The 24,227-nt window shown below is 43.0% G+C and overlaps 1 protein-coding gene across 5 annotated transcripts in view; it reads right to left on the bottom strand.

Annotated features, from left to right (window-relative positions):
- ANK3 (ankyrin 3) overlaps positions 1 to 24,227 on the bottom strand; it is a 194,752-nt gene that overhangs the window by 65,417 nt on the left and 105,108 nt on the right. For 4 of the 5 annotated variants that reach the window (XM_085064226.1, XM_085064222.1, XM_085064223.1 and 1 more), the window contains exons 19-25: positions 15,684 to 15,782; positions 15,487 to 15,585; positions 15,084 to 15,179; positions 11,999 to 12,071; positions 11,745 to 11,807; positions 4,975 to 5,098; positions 1,921 to 2,023 (exon numbers count right to left, since the gene is read on the bottom strand). In XM_085064226.1, the coding sequence (XP_084920352.1) occupies positions 1,921 to 2,023; positions 4,975 to 5,098; positions 11,745 to 11,807; positions 11,999 to 12,071; positions 15,084 to 15,179; positions 15,487 to 15,585; positions 15,684 to 15,782 (657 nt within the window). The remainder of the gene's footprint in view (positions 1 to 1,920; positions 2,024 to 4,974; positions 5,099 to 11,744; positions 11,808 to 11,998; positions 12,072 to 15,083; positions 15,180 to 15,486; positions 15,586 to 15,683; positions 15,783 to 24,227) is intronic. The other variant, XM_085064224.1, reaches the window with a different exon arrangement.

Below are 24,227 nucleotides of genomic sequence, written 5' to 3' on the forward strand. Positions count from 1 at the left end.
CCAAAATAGCCTTAACTCCTCTCAGTTCCCATATGGACTTTTAGAATATTGGCCTCAACCCACAGTGATCTTTGTTCCAGTGAATTCCATCAGTGGAACAGAAGTTGGTACTTTATTCTTCTGCTTTCTGCTGCCATAGCAGAGATTATCTAGGAGCCCATTAATGTACAGAGGGATGAGAAAGAGGAGCAGGGATATTGTCCATCTCCCAAATGCAGTTCTGCCTCAGCAAAAAGCTAGGGCTGGGCCGGGCAGAAAACCACAGGAATTCCAGAGGATGGATATATTTTTGTCAGGACATGGAGGTTTGCAGAAGCCATGGCAGAAAGTTTTAGCTGGTCTTCCTTCCTCATGGAGACAGTTTGTTGCTTTCGTGTTTGTTTTCCACAGAAAAACTTTACTTTTTCATCTCTTTACTAACCTCTCGAGACAGGACTGACATTTTTTCCCTCTACCACATTCTTTGGGAGTTGTTAACCATGGAGCTGCTTTTAAGTCTTGTTATGTGATAAGATGCACCCTAGCTGCTAAATCCATGCCATCTGCTTTAATGAGAATCACAAAAATGGCCAGAATCATAGAACAAAGCAATATATTCTCAGACTGAAGAGTTTACCTCTGCTCTGAGATTTCCATCATATCAAGAACACTTAATGAAGTCTTAGTATTAGGAGGCATCAAAGCAGCTTTAGGTTCTCAGCTCTGACAGAGAATTTCTTGTCCCCAGTGCCAGGAGTTGCAGATTTTGTTTTATGACTTCAAACCAAACAAAACCACAAAATCACTGCTATGCAAGCTTTGGAAACTCTCCCTAGATGGCTGTTGCAAATTAAGGTTATTGGAGGTTTACCACATTTAACTTAAAAGCAACAATCTAATAATAAACATTCTGTTGCTAAACAGAATCCAATCTCTGCCATTCTCATAATGCTACCAAAACTGTGTAAAAGCTATTGTAAAACTGGATTGCTTATACCCCACTAGAATTTACAGACTAATACAATCAAGGTTTAAAATGTATAAGTCCTGCTCTGTGGACCTTTTTCCCCATGAAAATATCCTCTGAGAACAATAACCCCCCCAGTGCAGGAATGCTCTGTGAAAACAGCAGCAGAAAACCTCTGTTTCATTACAATCCACCTTATGTTCTTCCAGGACATAAACAACAGTTCCACTCCACAGTCCTTTCCAAGTAAAGATTTTCATGTGAATTTTTATTCAGCTTCCTAGCAGATCTTTGACTTCTGTGCATCAAAAAACTCTTGAGTAATTCAGTTAGATTTGGAAATCTGAAGCAAGTCTACCAAGGAAAATGCTGAGGAACTCACAAAGCATACAGTAACTCCATCATCCCCAGCTTTTGGAAAGACTTTCCCACGCTATAATCAGGTCAAAAGATGCTGCTTTTGTTGTATTAGTCATTGCACAAGTGTTTGGAAGATATATAAACTGAAGAGTGTATAATAGCTGAATCTTTACAAGGCCAAATTCTTCCCAAGAGTGGAAAAACAAGGTCAGCAGTTGGAGTCCCCTCCATGTGGACAGAACAGGCCAAAGTAATTCCCCGTCTATAGAGCACAAAGGTTGCTTAGTGTAAAACTCGCTGCTCCCAGCTTATCAAAGCACTCTAAAGATACACAAGGCTCGCAGGAGCACCCATTGACCTCAGCCAATAACCAACCCCACACTCAGAAACAGAACTGCTCCCTAAAAGACTCTGTAGGTTTGAGACCCCACCACCTGCCCCTCACAAGATCAAACCCACAAAGTGGTAACCCCACAGTTTCCCAGCTCCTTTCTTTCCCCTTTTCACCAGCTAAGAGAGCAGCCAGAGTCTCTGGAAGCTCAGCTGAGGCTCCACTCTGCAATCCCCTGGCAATTGGAAGCACAGCTGCCTGGTGGCAGAGACACAGCACATACCTGATCCTTTGCTGGGACCAGCAGCTCTTCAATCATCATGCTGTCTCGGGCATAGGAACTCCTGTTCAGCGTGTAGGACCTATCCGAACTGAAGGAGCGGAGGCTGTTGTATTTACCATTTATCATAGAAAGTGCGGGTGACAGTGAGATGAACAGAAAATAAAAATAAAAAAATTAATACATGCAACTTCCAGGGATAGCATCAAATGGCAAAATATACATAATCTGTGAAATAAATACAAGGAGGAAAACGGAGTAAAAGGTATTTTACTGTGGTTAAATAGTCCCTTCCCTACAATATGCATAAGCAAAATCTCGACAGATGCTTACTGCTTTGGCAGTAATGTTGCGGCTTTAGAATAAATCTAGAAAAGTGTATTCAAGTATTTAGATGAACTTTGATAAGTATCTCCATGCCCTAATCCCGAAGGGGACCCACGAGGGCAGGTCCCAGGGGAGCTGTGGGTAGCTCACAGTGCCTGCCCACACGGCTCAGGTTGCTGAAGCAGGTTTAACTAAGAGCAGCTTTGTGTGATGTCATTCTTTTTGTGGCTGAACCACTTCTGACATTGTTATAAACACTGAAGTCATCCCCATGGTTAGAGAGGAAAGGATATTAGGTTTGAAATGAAAGAAGAAATAAATTTGCTTATGGACAACTAAGTGCAGATTCTGATGTTTGGGGTATTATTTTGTGCATGTTAAACTATTTAGAAATAACTATGATCGCTCTTAACGTGTTGCAATTAAAGCAACGTAGGAGTGTTTTACATTTAACCCTGGAAGGTACATTATGGTATGTGCTAAAAACATGCTGCAGGCCTAGACATGCTTGCTACGTGACACAAAATAAAGTAGTAAAAAACGTGAATTAATACAAAGCAACATCCAACAACATATTACACTTTTGAACTAGCAACACTTTTCAAACTCAAAACTCTACAATGTGTTTCATGCATTTAGTAGTTGCTAATTGAATTTCTCTAATCCCTTAGCACACGTTCCTTCTTGTGGTGGAAGCAGAACTGGGATCTTAATTGCATACTGTAGGCATATGTTAAGCAGACTTTTACATGATAAAGGGCATAAAGAAATTAAGTTATATTTGTTATAATAGAGGGATATTCTCTAGGGCTGAACCCACCCCTCGCTCCCCAAAATAAAAGCATGTCACTTTCCAAGGCTGAGTAAAATGAGGATAAGCAATGGCAGCAGCAGAAAGATGAGAGAGATGTAACACGATGCCATGCCTTCTTACCTGACTTTTGGACTAAAGCAATTTACAGTGGAAAAGAAACAGGAGAAATAGAAAGTAAAGAATCAGACAGGAAAAGCAAGATGTTATGGCTGGATGGCTTATATATTTAATGTGTTCATTTCTTAATGTTACACTCAGAATCAGCAGTAAGATACATCCACAGAATACTTTTTTGCTAAATTAAATACTTCACAGGAAAAAACACTGATTTTGTCTCCTCTGAGCATAACATGTGCAATGCAAAAAATGAGCTACGCAGCAACAAATAGTAATGGCACTGCTAAACCAGAAGCATGGGAATATTAGACTTCTCTCAAAGAAAAGATAACATAACATGGGGTTGAACTCTCAGATCTCCCTAACAGATCGTGACTGAGGAATTTTGCTCTCCCACCTGCACAGGAAGCACCCAGACTGTGTGGGACAGAGGTGCAATGAGTGTGAAGTGTCAGGTAAATCAGTGCTGGGCTGTGCACACAGAGCACATTCCCTGTGCACCATCACTGCCCTGCTCCAGCACCGACCCCAGCCATGGGCTGTGGGATCACCCTGCTCACACCGTGCTTGAAAGCAGCACGTCAGCTTTGTTAATTCACTTTACAATGGCACGAGATTCTCCCTTCAGGTCTCATTTGCTGATTTTCTAGCTGATGGACTATTTAAAAGCATTTTGGCATTGCTCATGAATGTATTATCTCATAAATACTTATTAACTTCCCTAAAAATTGTAAATCAAGTACAACATGGCTGGGGACTACTAAAGAGCAAGTTTCCACTGCATGCTTGCATTTCTAATGCTGCCATAACAAACAAGACTGAAAGGTAGACATCTGAGCTTTACCTTATGGGAGTTGCCATTTGCTGTTAGACAATGAGCTCACTTTTTAAAACAGATCTTTAAACTACAGCATAGGAAAAAGCCCTCAGGGCTTCAGCTTATGAGGTTTAATTATTAGCTTCAGTACAATTAAACTGTCAGTAACTACACTGCAAATCCACAACTATGGAAGCAATCTCTGCTCACACAGCTTTAACTGTTTTGAGCAACACACACTGCAGGCTTTAGCAACATTCAAAAATAAAATCTAAAATGTTGATCTAGAAAAAACTGAGTAAAAATTAACTTTAGTCAGACATCATATTAATTTTATGTTTTATCAGGTTCACAGAAACTTTGGCCTGGTTTTTTGTATGCAACACATAACCCATTCCCTATCTAACTAAATCCTGCAATAAATTTAGGGTAAACCTGCATTTTATTTTTAAATACTTTTTGGTGGTGGGGAGGGAGCGTTTTTTTTAATATTCTCTTTCTCAGTTGGATTACTCAATAGCACCTTTAAAGAAATAAAAGCACCAAATAGCAAAATGACTGTCATTCAGTTTTTCTGGCATTTACACTCTTCAGCAAAACACACCCATTAAGGAGCCCTCTGCTGTGAGTATCAGTCTGACCAGCAGTAGTCAAAAGAAACCTGGCTTTGCTGGCTGCTCTAGGTCAGTTTCTAGACCAGCTGCAGACCACTAGCAAAGAGAGATACCTTGGACATATTGGTTCAGAGCATGAAAAGAGACCAGAAAAAGTGAATAGTTACGTTTTCTGTATCATTGCCATAAGAAGCCAACATGAATAAAGAATATGAAATAAAACTGCAATGAACATATGCTTCAAAGGAAGTACACCCCCTCTACTTCACTTCAAAACAGACTCCAGTGCTGTGTGGAAGAGCACGCTTGGTTTGCAAAACCTTGTACCTGTGGTGAGAGCCAAACACGAGAAGCAGCATATACAATACCTGGCGGAGCGAGCTCCCAGGCTGAAGCCCATGTAGCCTTCAGCAGGCAGAGAATCATCTCCCAGCTCCTTCAGATCCTGGGGTCCGAGGTATTTGTCTGTGTCGCCTGTCATTGCATCCTCACCTGCCAGCACAAAAGCCAGGCTGAAATCAGAGCTACACGTATGGCAGATGTTTGTGTGCTTACTAAGTCATAACGCCCTTCTCTGCTCGCCAATAAGGAATCAATCCAGTCACCCCCACTTTCCCTAAGGCTCTTTCCACGTAGTGCGTTAATTATCCACCCTCTGAATGCGCCTGAGAAAATCACTTTATTGGGGGCCAAATGAAAGAAGCAAAACTCCACCTTGACGTAAACCCAATAAAGTTATACGAGGGATGACTTTTGCCCAATCGTTTCAGCAAGTTAAAGAGTTCTCCTGTACTTTGCATCACTGCACACACTTTTGCTTTCCTTATCAAAAAAAGCCCGACCCGACAAAGTTGGATCGTTCCGCGTGGGGAAAAAAAAAAACCAAAACAACAACCAACAAAACCAACGCAAGCCCTGGCTGTGAGAGACAGCCTGTTTGCCCACCAGTCCTGAAAATGCAGCACGCTTGAATGGAGGCTGAGGGAATGGAGAGGCCCGCCTTCCACCTTGAGTATTTCTCAATACCTCTTGGAAGTTTGAATGTAAGACGAGACTTTTTAAATTTTTTTTTTAAATGAACCGCTTCCCACTGCCAGGGTGCTTTCCTTAGGTAAGTGGTTCCCGCAGCCTGCTGTCCCCGGTGCAGCCCCATTCAGCGGAACAAAGCCGGGACCCCGGGCACCGCCGCGACACGTGCGACATGGCCATCCGCACACAAGGGGATCCTTGGCCGTTTTATCAAAAAAAACCCCGAGAGGAAGGGAAGTTACATGTCGGGAGAGGCGGGCAGGCGCCACAAAGGGTTAACGGAGCAGCTGCCCGGCGGGGAGCATTTGCATGCCATTACATCATGCAAACCTACATTCCTGCATTGACAGAGCAAGTCCAAAATATGCCTTTTGCGGTTGCTGGATTTTTCCCCCCCTCTTCCCTCAACAGCACAGAGCAGAGAGCGCTCCCTGCAAGCTCACGGCTCGCCGACATTGACTCTCCTCCTTTGTTGTGAACGCACTTTAGGTGTGTTAAGTTTAAACAGCCCAACAGAGAAGTTTAACAACAGCGCTTTCCGAAGGTGACTCCCGAGCCCAGACTCCCGTTTCCCGCTTTCATTCAAGAAGTTTAGACTAGTTTCCATTCACTAAACTCAGGAAACCACAGGCGAGCTCTGGTTTTAAACTAACAATCAAGTCTAAAAATACCCCTTCAGCTACTGCTTTGCAAACGGCAAACAAACAGACCAACTTTCTCCTCCAGCCCGCCAACAATCAGCCTTTAAGCAGCAGTTAAAAAGCTAGAATGTTCACAATACACCAGAAAGCATTCAAAAGCCCGAAACAGAAACAGCATACATCAAGTGAAACTTTAAAAAGTCTTACTGTTTTGGAAAGCCATTTTCACCAGCCTGGTCTACAAGATTTTTTTTCCCCTGGTGTTTCCAAGAATTCCTATTAGTCCTATTAGTCCTTAAGCAGTGATTTAGCCTTAATCTCCAAACCAGCACAAGCAAACTAATCCCTGTGGGTCATAGTCGCTTTCCACACAACAACTGAGATCTTCTTAACATCTTGATCTCTTCGTATGTATTTTAGGACATGTGCATCTTTGTCCTCTCAACTCAGATTAAAGTTCTTTGCCAACATAAAACAAAACGAAAAATAATAAGTTTTAAAAAAATTTAAATCCCCTTTTAATCACTCTGCAGACATCCCTTTAAAGCTTCTGCTGATTGGATTACAGCCTCCCTTGGCAAGCCTCTTGAATGGTGACATAAATGCAGGCACTCCAGTTATTTGTATGTAAATAGGGGTGCTGCGAGGGTGTAGTTTTTCTGTAACTTGACGCCGGGGCTGAGCAGGGAGCGCGGGGAAAGCGCTGCCTCCGCCCGCCCGCCCTCCCTCCCCGGCCGGAGCGGCACCACCCCGCGCCCGGCGCTGCCCCGGGGCTGGGGGAGCCCATCCTCAACCACCCTAAACCCACCCTCAGCCCATCCTCAACCACCCCAAACCCACCCTCAGCCCATCCTCAACCACCCCAAACCCACCCTCAGCCCATCCTCCCTCTGGCCTGCGGGGCTCCTGTCCAGGGAGAAAACCGCCCCGAAGCCCGGGAGGCGAGGAAGTGGCCCAGGGAGGGCGAGAGACCCGGGAAACTTTAATCAACTACGAACTGGACCACTAAATTTGGAAACTTCTACCCTTACAATAGCTGAAGACTAATGCTACATTATCTCAAGGAACAGAGGAGGCATTTTCCTTAGGAGGCATCGTTTGTCAAAGGCAAGGAGAATGGTAAAATAAAAAAAAATCAGTGGAGGTTTAAAACACGTTAGATGTTATCTTGCTCCAAGCTAATCCAGCCAGGGCAGGATTACTCTGATGAAATGCTCTCATCAAAAGAGAAGCTGCATCTAGGAGTGGTAATTTCAAAGAATTCCAGACATTGTTTTGTGATCGTGGGAGGCTGGAGCAAAATGGGTGGTGCACGTTTCAGCAATCCCACTCTGTTTAATTAGGTGCTGCAGCCTAATCCTCTGCACTTCAGGTAACAGTGAGCACTGTTTGCTCTCAGCACATGGAATTCCTGCACAGGGGGTCCCACGAAAGAGTGAAGACAAAACTCATCTCTGGACACAAACAACAGAGAAATGCCCCAAAACGAGGCACCAATGAAAAAGACACCAAAGCGTGCTGCACTGCTTTGCTGCTTTTGCCATCCCTCTCTTCATAATATGCTACATGTTGGAGAGATGGGATGTCCCTGGTAAGAATGGGTAAACACAGCTACCACAAGTGTAGAAAACTGCTCAAATTCCCAGAGAAAATAGCAGCAGCAGGTCAAAGCAAGGGCCCATCGCTTCCCCTGTACCCTGTCTCTGACAGCAGCCACACTTCACAGAAGAGTATGGGAACATGGACCAGCACAAGTCCTCCAGGACACTTTCTAGCTGGCACTGATTTGAGCATTTATTTTCTAAACCTGAAAGATGTTTGTACAGTCATGAATAGGGTTTTTTTTTTCAGTTTTCAATTCTTCCAGTTACACTTTGAACTTGTGTAAAATTTTTATGCTCCCCGCACCAAGAACCTGTGCAAGAAGTCATAAAAATCAACTACCTGTTTCAATAGGAGCAGCCCTTTTAAGCTGGATCTGCCTCTTGCTGGTTTCACTGATCCCCCTATTTTTAAACTTCTGGAGAGGCAGCAAGCATTACTGCTCACTTTGCCACCCATTTTTTCACATGTTCCAGCCTATTCCTCATGCATTTGTTTGTTTTTATTTTTCTGGGATAGAAGGTTCTACTGTTTTTACTTTTTTCTCCCCAAGAAGCTTTTCCTTACCTCTTATCACCTTTCTAATCCCAAGTTTTCCCTGTTTTTTCTGGTCCCCCAGCATGTCGACTACAGTTGGGAATTGCAGGAGCACAAGGTAGGTGTTCTTTTTAGAGGCCAGTGAGAAATAATCTGGCAGCAGGAGAGAAGGCATCATGTGGCTTGGGAAAAGTCCGAGACAAAATTTAATCCTAGCCTGGGATCCAGATGAGCATTTGTCATTCAGCTTTGCTAAAGATACCTGAAGATTTTGCCACTCCTTCATCACAGCCTGTCCAGAGCTGTCTAGATGGCAGAAGAGGTAGAGCCACAGGGAAAAGGAGGATGCTTCAAGTTGTAGCCAAGGTTTTGGTTTCACAAAAGTATGGAGAAGAGCCAGTACCAAACCACTGAAACATCTATGAACCTAGGAAATTTTTGGAGCCAAAGGAACTCTGAAAACGGAGCTTAAAAATACGATAAATCAAACCCTTCCAAAATGACCAATAACAGATTTTCATGCATGGTGATGTCCTGACCTGTCTTAAATGCACTTTAACTGCTGTATCTTAGCACCTACCCAGGGATCAGGCAGTGTGCACTCACGTTCTGTTAGGACACCTGTCTAATCTTCCAGGGATTGATTAGCATGATACTTATTCCTATTGAGACAGGAATCTCCATTAAATGGGTTTAAAACAGTGTCCTGGTTTAAACCCAAAAGTTTATTATCTACTGAAGGCCAAATGAAAAAACCCTAGAAGCTCAAGAATAACTGTTTTTGATAATGAATGTCTAAACTCTCCACACCTAATCGGGTTTATGGATTGGATTCATTTTGCCCTTCACTGCTCACAGTCTCACTCCTCTTTATGTCAGCATCCATCGCTTGCTGTCCCTTCACCTCTGGGACAGTGGCAGCAGCTCTAGGGAGGGCTGCAGCGACAGAGCTCATGGCAGGGCTGTGGCAGCAGGCTCTGGCTTCCTGCATCAGATTAAAGCTCCTGCAGCCACCCAGAGGGATGCTGAGAGGATGAGCAAGTGCTGCAGAGGAGAGGATTCCTTCCAGGCCTCCTGCAGACAACTGGAGCTGTGCTTTACCACAGCTCACCCTTGGCTCCCCACCAGTCCCGTGGCCACAGGCACAAGGCTGGGACTCCAGCTGCACAGGGAGCCAGCTCACAGCTGGGGATGGAGAGAGGAAAGACCCAGTTCTCCCAGTCTCAGGTTTCACATTTATAAGATTCACAATCTCTTTAAAAATAAAAGCACAGTGCATGTTTGGTTGCATCAGAATTGCTCTATATTCTTCTACACACTCTGCTACGTATGAAGGTGAGCCTTCATTTTTTTTCCCCATAAAATCATGTTAACATCTTTGAAAAAAACAATGTTTTCTTTTTTGTGGTGTAGCAGTTTCCCAGTACTTAACCTCATTTGGGCAGATTTGCCATAGTAGTCTAGGGAAAAGAATAAAAAATCTCTCCTCTCAACCAGCTTGACTCCAAACCAAACTGTCCTCAGCAGGGAAGAGAAATTACACAATTCCCATGTAAATGCTTATTTAGTGGGCACAGCAAGACATAAAACACAAGGAAATGGTTTCCTGACATTTGTCTCTGGCTCTCTACTTTCCAAGTCTTCAATTTCTCTTGTGAGAGAAACCTTGAGGGTTGTGGCTCATTGAGAAGCCATTCAACAAGTTTGTCTCACTGAAGAGTTTTGGCTGATGACATGAACGCCAGCCAAGCGAGGGAGAGCTTGGATTTGTTTTCTAAATTCGTGCCTTTCTCCCACTTGGAAATCAGCTCCCTGGCTCTGAGATTTGTCAGAGTGCCTTACCATCTTGAACATATTTGTTTCGACTGGCGTAAGTGGCTGCACTGTATATACATACCCTGCTAACACTGAGGAGCTGTGGGGATGGGCGTCACTGAGCTGTCCTTACATGCAAGTCAGGGAAGAGAGACAGGCCAGTGGTTGTCACCTCAAAGCCTGTAATTCATGACAAGCCTTGCACACAGGAATGCTCCAGCAGAGATTAATAAAACACCTGTTATCTGATTTGTGAGCTCCCTTTCCGTGCTGGGTTTGAGAAAGACCCTGTTGCCACAGCATCACAGAATGGCCTGGGCTGGAAGGGACCTTGAAGATCATCTTGCTCCAACTCCTGCCATAGGCAGGGACACCTTCCACACCACCAGGCTGCTCAAAGCCACACCCAACCTGGCCTTGAACACTTTCAGGGATGGAGCATCCACAGCTTCACCGGGAAACCTGTTCCAGCTCCTCACCACCCTCATAGTGAAGAACTTCTTCCCAACACTGAACCTAAACCTACCCTCTCTCAGCTTAAAGCCATTCCCCCTTGTCCTGTCACTACATGCCCTTCTACAAAGTCTGTCTCAAGCTTTCTTTAGGTCCCATAGGTACTGGAAGGTGCTCTCATGTCTCTCTGGAACCTTTCCTTGCTCCAAAAGCTCCATGCCCTTCTCACACTGGGACCCCAGGGCTCGGTGCAGTGCTCCTGGCAGGGTCTCATGAGAGCAGAAGGGAACAATCCCCTCCCCCTGACCTGTTGGACACAGCAAGTTCCTGCACTGTTAACTCACACTACTATGCATCAGTGTTCCTGTCAGCTAAAACAATGCAGTATTTTGAGCAGGACAATGGCTTAGGAGGGCTATTTGGAAAACATGTATGTATGGTAAGAACATGATCCATTTGGAACTGCGGCGCTGGGAACACAGTGACAGATGGGAAACAAACCAAAAGCCTCAATGCATGAATTAAACAAGAGCTGCACACAAAGAACTGAAATATCTTTTACACCTTGCTGCTTCAATGCTATGAAAATTAAAAGTAAATACATCAATAGGGATGAAGAAAGGGAGATTAACTAAAGAAAACCAAGAAAATTGAACATGGTCACCTGTTTAAAAAAAAAACAAGAACTACATCCATTCTGCCATTTACTTCCACTATCAGCTATTTCTTCCAAAGTCTTTTGATATTTTACCCTTTGTTTAGTATTTCATTTTTCAGTTAAAACAATAAAACAGTCATTCATTTTATAGAAGCAGCAGCAAAATGATTATTCCAGGAAAGTGAAGGTAATTTGATTAAAAAATTGTAAGAAAGTCAGAAAAAAGTTAGAGGATTATCAGCAATAGCTCAAAGAATTTTTGAAAGCGTTCTTAATCGTAAAGCAGGAGTTATTGTTAGTGGGATAATAAGAAAATTATCTGAAAGGATTAATTTTCAGACAGTTGAAATTAAAGGAAGAGGCTTAAGTTAAATATCAGTGCGACACAAAAATGCACAAATACCTTCTTCAACATCTGACAAATATTCAGCATCACTGAGTATTTCAGGGGCATTGGCTTTACGAACTGCATGATTTAAATAAACAAAATGATTAAAAAAAGCACAGACTATTGATGAGTCAACAAAATCAATGTAAAACAATAACAAATGTGCAATGACCACATCCAACTAATAATGTGTGTTAGTTTTGGTTTTTTTAAACAGACATTTCTTATGACAACAAGGAATGAAAAAGGTTTTTTTTAGTTCTTCATACCTTCATCATCAGACATATCAAGAACTTCATTCATGGTTTCAGGTACATTCATTTTGTGCTTTTCTGTAACAGTCTGTAATAGAAAAGAAGTCCTTTCAGAGTACAGGCGTAATTTTTCTTAAAATTCTAGCTATTTTAAAAATAAAACACAAGGTCATTATCTGTAGTTAGCAAAACAAGAATTAATTTTTCAGCTTCTTATTCACTTTCTATTTTAAAGACGCATTGAACAATCCATTAAAAAGACTACAGAAATAGGCATTACCGTATTTGGTTTTTAAATTATGTTCATATTGCCATAGCAGAAAAAGCATGAGCTGAAAGCCTAGATGATGATCCTAAAAGAAGAGTCAAATATAGTGAAATGAGCTTCATGTTAGGGGGTTCAATAAGAACTCTTTAAGTTAAGTAGTCATCTAAATTTTGAGCAAGGAATATGTCATCTCTATTAAAATCAAACTTTCTGAGGGAAGTATTTCTCCTTTGACATCAGAAGAATTCTGCAATTTGGGAGCAAGCTGAACCTATGTGGATTTTTTTCAGAGGTGCCTCAGCATGAATTGTGAGTTTTTCCCACAAATGAGAACAATTGTAACCACATGCAGGCTAAATTATACCCCTGAAGGGATTTGTGCATGAAAGACACTCAGAAGTGTTTGGCTGATTTTCATCCCAATGTTTATATTGATTCAGACTCAAAGACCAATATAAAAAAAATAAAAGCAGAGAAGAAAAGTCATGAATGCCTGAAATCTGTTCCTAGAATACCTTTATCCCAAGAATAACATACACAAACATTTTACTTTCCAGCACAACAACCACTGGTAAATGTTTGGGTCAGACAAGAGACTCTGCAGAGTTACCATTCAAGGAGTGCAGTGGAATTAAAATCAAAACCAACCAAAACAAAACAAAAAAAACCCCACTCCACACCAAAACTCACTCCTACCTTTAGAGAGATTTTATATTGTATTTTTTTTTTTTAACCACCATTACTTCTCATGCTTCACACGCAAATGAGAAATCATTAACAAGTTTAGGAGGGCAAAATAGTCCTTTCATAGTTTTAAAGATTTTAGTTTTTCTCTGTCCTTAGAAATACTCACTTGGCATTTCATGTTTCTTGGGCTACTGCCATCACTTGATATAGGCAGAAAAGCTCCTGCATGCTCAAACATTACAAGAGTTATAAAAAGCCTCATGCAATTCATTTTGTGGGAATCACTTGCAAAGCTCTTGAACACATTGTTAAACTAGCAAAATCACAGGACTTTTTTTTCAGGTACTACTGGATTTTTTTAATTGGTGTTTGAGTATAAATCATAGTAAAATTAGCTATGTTCATCCCTGATTTCTTTAAATTTAGCTTTGGGAGTTGTTTAGCCACAAGCCTCAAAATACAAGTCTCAGCAGTCAAACTGAAGTTTTAAGACCCTCAATTGTAAATCAGATTTCACACCTAGACTTTCAATGTCTCAAAATTACACACTGATCAGTAGCATATTCTGATTTTAATGAAAATTATTTCTGGGCTTCTCTTGAGAGTAGGTATTTGGGGTTTTACAGGTCTTTCAGTATCTGACATTTCCTGCAGCACAATTCCCATCCTGACACACCATCTCTCTACTCTTCATCTACAGAACATAAATGATCAGCCACTGGATGCATCACAAACACCCCCAGCTCCTTGGTTCTAAAAGCTAAGAACAACCTTGTGATATTGGGAATTCTTAGCATAAAGGTATCATTTTCCTGCAGCTACCTAATTGTATACTAGGCAATCACTCAAGTTTTTCTATCCTGCATAATATTCTCCACCAAATTTTTCAAGTTGTGGAAAACCATTTTGGAATCTTTCTAAAGAGAAATTTGTTCCTGAGAAAATATGGAGAGAATGTGTAAGGGAAAAAAAAATCAGTATCATTTTCTAGCATATTCCTTTATATTTTATTTTACAAAATTTGTCTTTTGTGTGGTGGATTTTCTGCAAACTACTGAATTATAGACCACAGCCAGGAAAGTCATAGGAATAAAAGGTGCATGCAGTAACAGAACTGAAATCTGCCTGTCATCCCAAGAGCTCATCATATTGCAACCACCTGCTTGCACAGACAGACCACACAAAGGGGTGATGGCAAAACATGGAACACACACAGCAACTGTTTTCCACCCTAAAAACATCTACAAGTGCATTTTATCTTTTTAAACGGAAGAAGAAAAATAGTTGGTGAAAGGGAAAAGCAAATTTGGAGCCAATATTCTGAATTTATGTTCTTCCAGACCCAATTTGGGCTTCATTATTATGGTATTGCATGGAGGTGCCTCACATCACAGAACTGTTTTCTTCAAAGAGCTATTTGGCAAAACATCAGTGAGCAAAATATCCTTTTGAGAAATATTTTGGATTCTATTAATGTTTCTGACAGCAGGTAATATTTGACCATTGCTAGTCCCTTCAGTGTCTCTTGGCTAATGCTTCCTGAGAGGCACAACAGACAAGCTGGAGTTCACATCCACGTCAGGGAATGGATATTTGGGGTTGCAGGTGCTGACTGGGGCTGCCTGCAGAAGACAGCCTTTGACCATCCTATGGAAGGGGCCAGAAACCATGCACTGAAGTGCTTTTAAGTAAATTCCAACCATTTTTTTATACTGGAATGGGTTCTCTTAGGTCAAATTCAATCCATTAACCATCAGACCCTTTGGAAATGCTCTCAAAGGACAGCAGCAGCTTCTGTTTATACAAGCCAGGAGGAACATCTCTTCAGCTGCAAGCTTGTTCCCTAAACAACAAGATGTGTGGATAAACACTGTGTGGAGAAACATTGCAGTTAAGACCAGTCCTTTACACTGGCCATTTTCTGCTCAGTTGATGCTTTTTCTGTGTACATCCTCATGGTGTCTACTACCTTAAAAACAGACAGCTCATGTTTCACTTAACACCAACTTTATACTGCTAAAAGGAAATAGGTGACTGGAACTAAATCAACTAAACAAAAACTAAATGTAACTAGAAGTTTAGTTATAGTCATACTCTAGCTTTGGAAAAATTCTTCCATTCCCTAGCGAACTAAGCTGTACTTACAATGGTAGTCATGGTCTCCTCTGTCACCACCTTCAATGTGTCAACAACTGAAATGTAGCCAAGTCGCTTAGCAATGGCGAGGGCAGTGTTTCCATTCTAGCAATTAAAAACATTTGTTACAGAAGTTGAAGGTTAGCAAGGAGAAGTGCAGGAGCTGCTAACTAGCTACAGAAGAACATCCAATAAAAGAAAAAAGTTTACATTTTCTGACTGACATAAATACATTTTTTGGGTAGTAGGATATGTAAGTGGGATGAAAGGGGATGAAAATGAGGAGGTTTACGGATGTTTGCTGCTCTCGTTCTGGGAGAGATGATGGCATAGAGGATGCGAGGGTGATGGGAACTGGCTTCCTCTGCTCTTTTCCTGTCCCACCACAGACATTCTCCCCCGCTGCACTTACCACAGTGAGCTCGTTGGGCGCGGCGCCGTGCTGGAGCAGGACATTGATGATGTGAGTGTGCCCCTGCTGCGCTGCCTGGTGCAGTGGTGTGTACCCATTCTGCAGGACAGGAGAGACAGGAGAGCTGCGGTGGGCACAGAGCACACAGCGAGCACAGCCTCCAGGGACAGCCAGGAGGACAGAGGGGGGACACTCACCTTCGTTTTGGCGTTAACTTTCGCAGCATGCTGCAGAAGGAAGTTCACAACTTTTATGTTTCCGTAGTGGCAGCCAACGTGCAAAGGAGTGTATCCCATCTAGAATGAACATCAGCAGTTAGTAAATGTGAATATTCCACATATGCCCTGACCAAAACAAAACAAACAAAACAAAACAAAAAAAACCCAAAAAAACCTAACAGGCAGGAAACAGGAAAAATCCCATCAAGCTTTATTTCTCTGGCCTATGTGAAAAATCCTCCAGCCTTGGAAAAAAACCACACTTCTCAGAAAGTCAATTAAAGTGCTCAGTGAGTACTTCGACCAGCTCCCTCAGTATCCTTGGGTAGATCCCATCAGAACCCATGGCCATGTGTGTGTTTAGGTGGTGTGTCACTGACCATTTCCCCTTGGATTATGGGGCCTTCATTCCGCTTCCCGTCCCTCTCTCCCAGCTCAGGGGTCTGGGTACCTGAAGAACAACTGGTCTAACTATTACGGACCGAGGCAAAGATGGCATTAAGCCTCAAACTCAGCCTCTTCCCCATCCTTTGCCAATGTTTCCATACCTTTGAGATTTCCTTCTTGAAGCATATCCAGCCTTCCTGGATCCCTTACCCCTTCAGGACTAGCTCCCAAGGGACTCTCTCAACCAGTCTCCTACACTGGTCAAAATCTGCCCTTCAGAAGGTGGCAGTTCTGGTGACCCCTCTTCTTACTGCTTCAAGAAATAAGAATGCTATCATTTTGTGATCACTATGCCCAAGACAGCCTCTGACCATCACATCACCCCCCAGTCCTACTCTGTTACAAACACAGGTCCAGCAGGAGCATTCCCTAGTTGGCTCCCTCAGCAGCTGGATGGGGAAGTTCTCTTCCACACACTCCAGGAACCTCCTAAACTGCTCCCTCTCTGCTGTGCTGTACTCCCAGCAGACATCTGCTAAGTTGAAGCTCCCCACGAGAACAAGAGACATGGATTGTGAGATTTCTCCCAGCTGCTCAGAGAATGTTCCATCTGGCTCTCCGTCCTGGGTGGGTGGTCTGTAACAGACTCCCACCATGATATCTGCCTTGTTGGCCTTTCCTGGTTCTTACAATCTGAACAATCTAAACTAGATCCAAAAGCCAACCTTCTGGTAGAAACACTGAAAGATGGGCTGGTCTTGTATTGACCTGGCACCTGCTGCTCTTATCAGCGTTTAAAGGTGAAAAAAATGTCCTTGCTTTCCTGCTCTGGAAATAAAGCCCTGATGCCCAAAAGGCAGAAGCACACAGAGTTAAAATCTGCAGCCTGTCATCCTTCATTTTAACATCCATGTCAGTGAGGTGTGGTCAGGTCAGACAACTCGGTCAAAAGCACCGAGGAGACAAGTCCAAGGTCAGCCTGGGGTTCAGCAGCCAGCACTACACGTGTTCAAACCATGAAGTCAAAGCTGCTCAGGAGAAAGAAAGCCCCAAATGTGAGCTATTTCCACTAGAGGGAAGTCTCAAATGTCCACAGGTTTAGACACACCATTTTTTTCATGTCGCTGCCTCTGATACTAGTTCATACCAGGTTACCTAATTCCACATAAGTTGTATTGACACATGCTAGGAGACAGCAGCTATGACAGTTAATTTAAATTAGGCTGCGTCACTCTTTTCCAGTTAATTATTCACCCAACGCCATCTAAAGAAACTACTAACTTTGACTAACAGGATGAGTTAATCAGTGCCAGAAACAGCACTGAATTGAAATTCCATTGGCATCAGCAGAATGAAACTTTCTGCTGACTTATGGGAACATTGGATCAGATGCCAAATGACTACAAGGAACTTTTCCTGCACAGAATAGTTGCACACAGTGGTAGAAGCCTGAGCACTAAATGTAATCATGAACTGAACACAGGCACCTCATCTTACAGACATTGTTTGTTTTGGGTTGGTCAAATAACTTCTTCTTCCTAGGAGTGCCCGGAGTCTGAATCTGACAGGGTTCCCTGAGCTGTCCAGAGTCTCAACTCTTCAGCAGGATGCTGACTCACAGCCATGTACCTCAAACACAGCTTCTACAGCCCCTGCCTCTACATGGGCCAAAGATAAACTCAGATTAAAGGATGACCAAGCTATCAAAACAGTTCAAAAAACTGTTAAAAAAATAAGGCTGGGAGACCTCCTCCTACAAGATCTTAATTCCCTTCTCCCCCTTGAAAATATAGGCCTCTTAACGTGACCAGCAAGGTCAAAAACAAAAAACGCCAAAAAACCAGCATACAACCAACTGTAGAGATGAAATCCAAAGTGAAGGACCACCTGCTGAGAACCCCCTACTAATAATCCTAAAACATTAAAATCTGGAGCATATCAGAGAGCCAACACCAGCTGATCTCAGCTTTCCCTTTGAAGGGATCTGTAAAGGCTTCTCTCCAGCCTGTAACAATGAATACTGAAGAAAGAGCTATCAAACCCCCAACATTTACTGCAGTGCAATAATTGTTTCTTTCTACAAAGGGAATACACAGAGACTTGCACCTGGTACCTTCAAAAATGCCTGGAGGAGCAATTATTGATGCTCTTTGTCACCCCTGACCAGCCTGCTGTTTACATCAGAGACTAAGTGAAAGCTTTTCCTCTTCCCATCCCAGCTGACAGTGGAAATCATGCCATTTTCAGGGCCACAATCCAGCTGAACATGAAGGAGAAGCCCCAAAGCTCTGGTGCTGCTGTCCTGGTGGTGTGTGGCAGCTGGAGGGGTGGCACTGAAAGGTAGCTCCTTCCACCAGCACTGCCCGTGTCCCCAGCAGCCATGTGGGCACCTGCTTACCCTGGTGGCAAAACACTAGTGCCCTGCCCGAGTCCTTGGAGGATCCTGGGAGCTTTCTTCTACATTTGCCATAGCCTGTGGCCATCTCATGTCAGGTCCTGTTTGACCAGGCAGCGCCCAGTCATGGCCAGCAGAGTGACAGAGATGTGACAGAGATGTGACAGGGCACATCACAGCTCACTGGGCACATTGGCCCTCAGCAGACACCACAGGACATCTTCATATTCACAGCCAGCAGCACTGGGAGTCAGGGCAAAATAAAACTATTGAGCAAAATACCCTTTTAGTGCCTGAAACCTGGAAACCTGGGAAGGATATCCTTAACTTCTCAGTTACAGCACAGCTTCCTGCATTCAACTCTTTCTAGCTCAGGGAGGTGGAACAATTGTATCCCAAGATCCCCATGGAAATCAGGTATTCTGTTAGCTTTTCTGAAACACTCCCACTGGCAGATTCTGCAATCACACAATTAAATTAACAATAAAAGTAGTAATTCTCAAGGCTACTTGAGCTTGCTAGTTTCATTCTCTATAGAAAGGTGCCCCGGAGGCTAAAATATTTTGCTTCAAAAGATATTAATAATTAAACTCACACACACACACACACACACACAAACAAAGCCCCAAACCAACAAAAACCCCACTGAAAAAACCCCAAAGCAAAAACAAAACAACAAAACCCAGCCCCACAATTGCATAAATTTCTGCACAGCAGTTCAGGCTTAGTTCTAATTCCTGGCAACATCACTAAGGGATTTAGGAGGCAGCCTAATATTGAAAAAGTTACTTCCAAGAAAACCAGGGCTTTTGTTTAACACAGCTCTAACACACATCACCTTCTGGCCGTTTTAAGGAATGAGCAGCAACATGGGAGTGAGCAGCTGGGAAAGGCTTATCAAAAGCCACAAGAGTAAGTGACAAGAAAAAAAATAAAATCAGAAATATTGAACTTTTCCTTTCAAACGGAACACAAAAACAAAGCATCCCTTATCCTCCTGCCCTTTCATTTTTATTTTTGAGGGGAATTATCACAAGTCTTGTATATCATGTCAGTGAATTACTTTAATACCCTCCACTGGCAATAACCATAAATCTTAACAGCTTGAATTACTGCCTCTTTCTAGTCATGCTGACTCTCAAGCTGCTCTGTTTTTGTTTTTCTGCTGTAAATGTCAGACAATGAAGCTACAGTATTATTGTTTATAGGGCTAGAAATTGCTTTAGATCCAAAGATCACAAAGCCCTGACTGAATGAAAGAGGCAAACCTACATGTACACACACACTTCCCTGCTTTGCTGAATCAGGGCCTAGCATGTTGCAGTGCCTTGCAAAGGTTCATTATTGCACATTATTAGGCTGGAAATTTCCACAGAAAAGTCTTGATAACAACTGAGCATGTACAAAGAGCCAAGGAGAGACAGATAATGCACCATGAAGATAAACTGAAGATACCTATATTTTGAGTGTTTGTTCTGTATGAAAACTATTTTTCTCGATAGCATTTTCCACCCTCCCTCCCTCTTATCTCTTCCCACATCTGAAAATTAGATATCCCAATGGAAAAGCTGGATTGCTGTTATAAACTCAGGCTGCTATGGGGCTCCTGTCAGAACAAAGCAGGCAGACCTGAATAAATCTGAAATAAAAATCCCAGCTCAACCTGCAAAAGAACATCATGACCTCTCAGCCACCATTATCTCCTACCAAAACTACAGTTTTAGAACCCAAAGACAGTTTAATACTGGCTTTGTTTTCCAGACAGTCATCAGCCAGGGCCTGTGAGACCATCAAATCCCCCAGGGGAGGCCCAACACCAAGAGCAATGTAGTGACTGCTTGACTAAACAAAACTGAAATCAAAGCTCCAAACCCTGCCTCTTCCTCCTTGACCAAACCAGCCTCTTCTCTGATCAGTCTTCCTCTGCCAGTCCCTCACAGTACTGCTGTATCCTACAGCTTCACTATCCATTGGGATAAACAGTGGGAAAATGACATGTGGAGACCTGCTGAGCCATGAAACAATATTTACTCATGCCAGCTACCAGCACAAAAGCCCTGAAACAAAAGCAGCATCACATGTACCAGGACAGCTTTTTACACTCAGCATGACCACCAGAGAAGGAGTATCAGCTGGCAGCCATGGCTTCAGACTGATTGTTCACTCCCAATATTATTGCACAGGGATGAGCATGCCTTGTGTTAAGCATGATAGTTGCCAGCACATTTTCAGCATCAAAAACTCTTTACCATACCTTAATTCAGGCACACAAATGCAATGTCAGAATAGACAAGAGCTGCTGCCTTTGCTGCAGAACACTAACACACCTTCTGTGAACACCAAATTCAAGTTTTAAAGTCCTCTAAATGTGAAGGGTTTTGAAGCAGCTCTGAAACTTTACCAACTGAAGTGTATTTTCTAACGTGGCTGAGTTTAAACCACATAAAATCTCATTTTCAAGTGGCAGAAGCAGCTTTATGGCCTCTCAGGCACTAGTTCTGGCCTGCTACACTAGTGTTGTTTACCCTTCAGCATTGATTTAGGCTCCTGCAGCTCTGGGATTAGAGGCTATTTAGTTAATTGATGCAGCAGAACCAGAAGGATCCCACAACACTATTAATAAATGGACTTCAAAACCAGCAGCTATTCTTCCTTTCATGCCTTTTTGTAAAACAAAGGTCAGGAAAAGATTTCTTGGGGAGAAACCACCCCAAGAGAGAACCACAGATACAATTGTTCACATCTGAGAGCAATTTTGAAAATGCTCATAAGTTTTATAGCCAGAACTGATCTTAATCATACAGACTAATCCCCTGCATTTGATTTTTTGCAATACTGGATTTTTTTCTTCCCTGCTATAGCTTCAAGATGCAAAATGTGTTTCTGTCCCATCTTCTCCTTTAACCACCTGAAAACTCCCCAGGTTTGTGGAGCCCTCAGAGTCTGAGCAGGGCCAGAACTCCCATGTGTCAGAACTGCAGACTCTAGATGTTTTCACAGGGAGGGTAAGTTATATATAAATGATGACTAAGGAATATGTACCAGACGAGGAAGATGATAGTTCATTGGTCTCTGCTCAAGAGTTCAATGACCTGCTGATATTAAGTTAAATGATATGAAGTGTTCTCCCCCTATTGACAGGTACTGCACTGGAGCAACATAACCAATGCTTGCTTATCCTTGGAAAATGAAAAATATGATAAGGAGAGAAAATAAATAAATAAAACCAACATAAAAAGCGCAATTGAATAGCCATCTACACCACAAAAACTGAGGTAAGAAGAGCACATGGATGTGAAATGGAGGGAAGAAAACAGAAGGTTTGTGGTGGCACTGCTGGTAGCAGAGATCCCCAAAATAATGTCACTCTGAGTGACATTATATTCTGCTTCACTGACTTTTAAGGCACGGATGGCCACATCTCTGCTGCTGTACGTCCAAAGGAATGAACATGAACTGGACATGCTGGACAGGATCGTGCAAACACACAAGCATAGCAACAGTGCCTTCTGAAGCCACCTCAGCTGTTGCTTATCTTGTCCCCCAATGCCTCTGGTTTTAGAGGCAGCATGTACAGACCTTTTATTCCCATAGGACAGTTAATCCACCTAAATGGGAGAGCTTGTAACTACAGGGCTGCTCTTACACAAGCCAATCCTCTAACCTTCACCTGTATAGACCATGAGGTCAAGTGTGGCTGCTCTCATAGCATAACATTTTTCCTTCATTGCAGCAGTTCACAGTTTTTCAGTTCTTTCCTCAGGATCTCAGGATTATCATCAGTTTATCCAGAATTTGTTCCCTGCTAAAACCCCCAATACTGCATTGGCACTTCTCTTACATCACAGGCGGCAGCGAGCGGATATCTGGCAGACTCTGTGGAGTCTCCAAACCTCCATGTGGCTTACTGTGGAGCCTGGAGGGCTCACTGCTGCACAAACCCAGCAGATGGGACTCTGCACAAGCCAGTGGAAAAGCACTGAGCTCATGCCAGGGCATAAGCATCGAGCTCATTCCACTCTAACAGAATCCTGCAGGGCTTGTGGGCGCTGTCTTCCCTCAGCAGGGAGCACTAACTAGTAGGACAGACAGCAGGATGAGCTGTTGTGGGTGTTCTTCCCCACAGAAAGAAGCCTACAGGATGGAAAATTCCCCCACACAAGCAACTTGTTATACCCCAAAGCAGTCCTGCTTAAATACAACATGACTTCACCTGTCTTATGAGTCCCTGCCCCACTTCTTACAATTGTGGAGCAGTGCCATGGAAACAAGTGTGTACTGGGAAACTACTCTTTACTCACACTAATTACATATATAGCTGAGGAATGAGGATGAACAACAAGGGATTTACTTCTGACTTCTTTAAAATTACATGACTGTTGCTGATGGACAGGATTCATGCTGCACAGAGACAAAAATGACTGCATTATCCCTGTTTTACCTTATAACTAGGTCAATTTTCAGAGATGCAGTTAAGAAATTCAGCTCCACACAGCCTCTGAGTGATAAACTGAAGGTCCTTTTCCATGTGTCTCTACAGTCGCTTGCTCCACCACACTGCCAGGCCTGAGCTGAGTACAGAGCTGCTGCAGCTGCACCAGGCTGGCTCTGGGACACAGCAGACATGCCCTGCCTGCCTCTCAGTGGTGACAGCACCTCAGACATTGCCACCACTCTCATGTGCCTAAAAGGCCACTGCAGCCCAGAATGGGATCCTATTTGGACCCCATTTGGAGAGCAGGCAAAGCAAACACGTGTGTCTGCCTGCACCTGTCAACATAAATGTCTCCTCAGACTATTTGTGGGACAGAGAAGAGCACTGCACAGAGGGGGAGAGGCAAACACTCAGGCAAGTCGTGTGGCTCGGGAGGTGATTCAGCTCTGACCAAGTTAAAGAAACAGGTTCTGCAATGTCTTGCTACTGAAACCAAAACCAGGGAGAAACTATCTCTAGTAAGGCAACCACATTCATCTGAAGAAATTGTGCAAAGAATGAACCAGGGCAGATCTCATCTGCTACTGGGTGATCTGGCAGATCAGTATCTGACTGATTCATCTTTAAAATACAGGCTGAGGATATGTTACAAAAGTATAAACCTGGGGAAGCTCCTGGGATTTTAGCACAACTATTTCAGGTTTATGTCAGGATAATGGTATTGAAATCAGTAGCTGGTACAGTTGGAATTACACTGTAGAAAAATCAGATAACAATGACTTTTCCCTCTGCCACAGATCACAGCTGAGCTGCAGCCAGACATGATGATGGACTCAGCCCTTTCTGAGCTGTCAGTGTATTCTGATAATATTGCTGGGCAGTCTGACATACCTGGACATTCCTGGGATGCAAGCACAGCACCTAACTCATGGCATACACCTAGCAGAGAGCTGTGAAAGCTGCTGCTCTGCAAAAGGGTGCAGGTCAGACTGTGAGACTTGGTTCATTTAGCTGATTTGATCCCTTATGGTCAAAGCATTTGTTCTCAACTGATTTCCTACCCAGCTAAAGGAATGCCTCCAAGATCTAGACAATGCATCAGGAATGCAAGTGGAATCAACACTGAGGTCATTATCATCAAATTTTAAGCCCTGTACACCATTAGGGAGCATTAAACATTTCTGCAAAGGCTCTTTTCTTCAGGACACTGATCTTAAAAAGCCCTACTGTGAAGTGGGAGGTGTCATCACTGGGGGTCTCAAAAGCCATCCCCAAGCACCTTGGAAATCCAGGTCTCTTGTTTAGG

This window comes from Lichenostomus cassidix, chromosome 6, assembly GCF_008360975.1.
Source record: "Lichenostomus cassidix isolate B80296 chromosome 6, HeHo_3.0, whole genome shotgun sequence".
Taxonomy (NCBI): Eukaryota; Metazoa; Chordata; class Aves; order Passeriformes; family Meliphagidae; genus Lichenostomus; species Lichenostomus cassidix.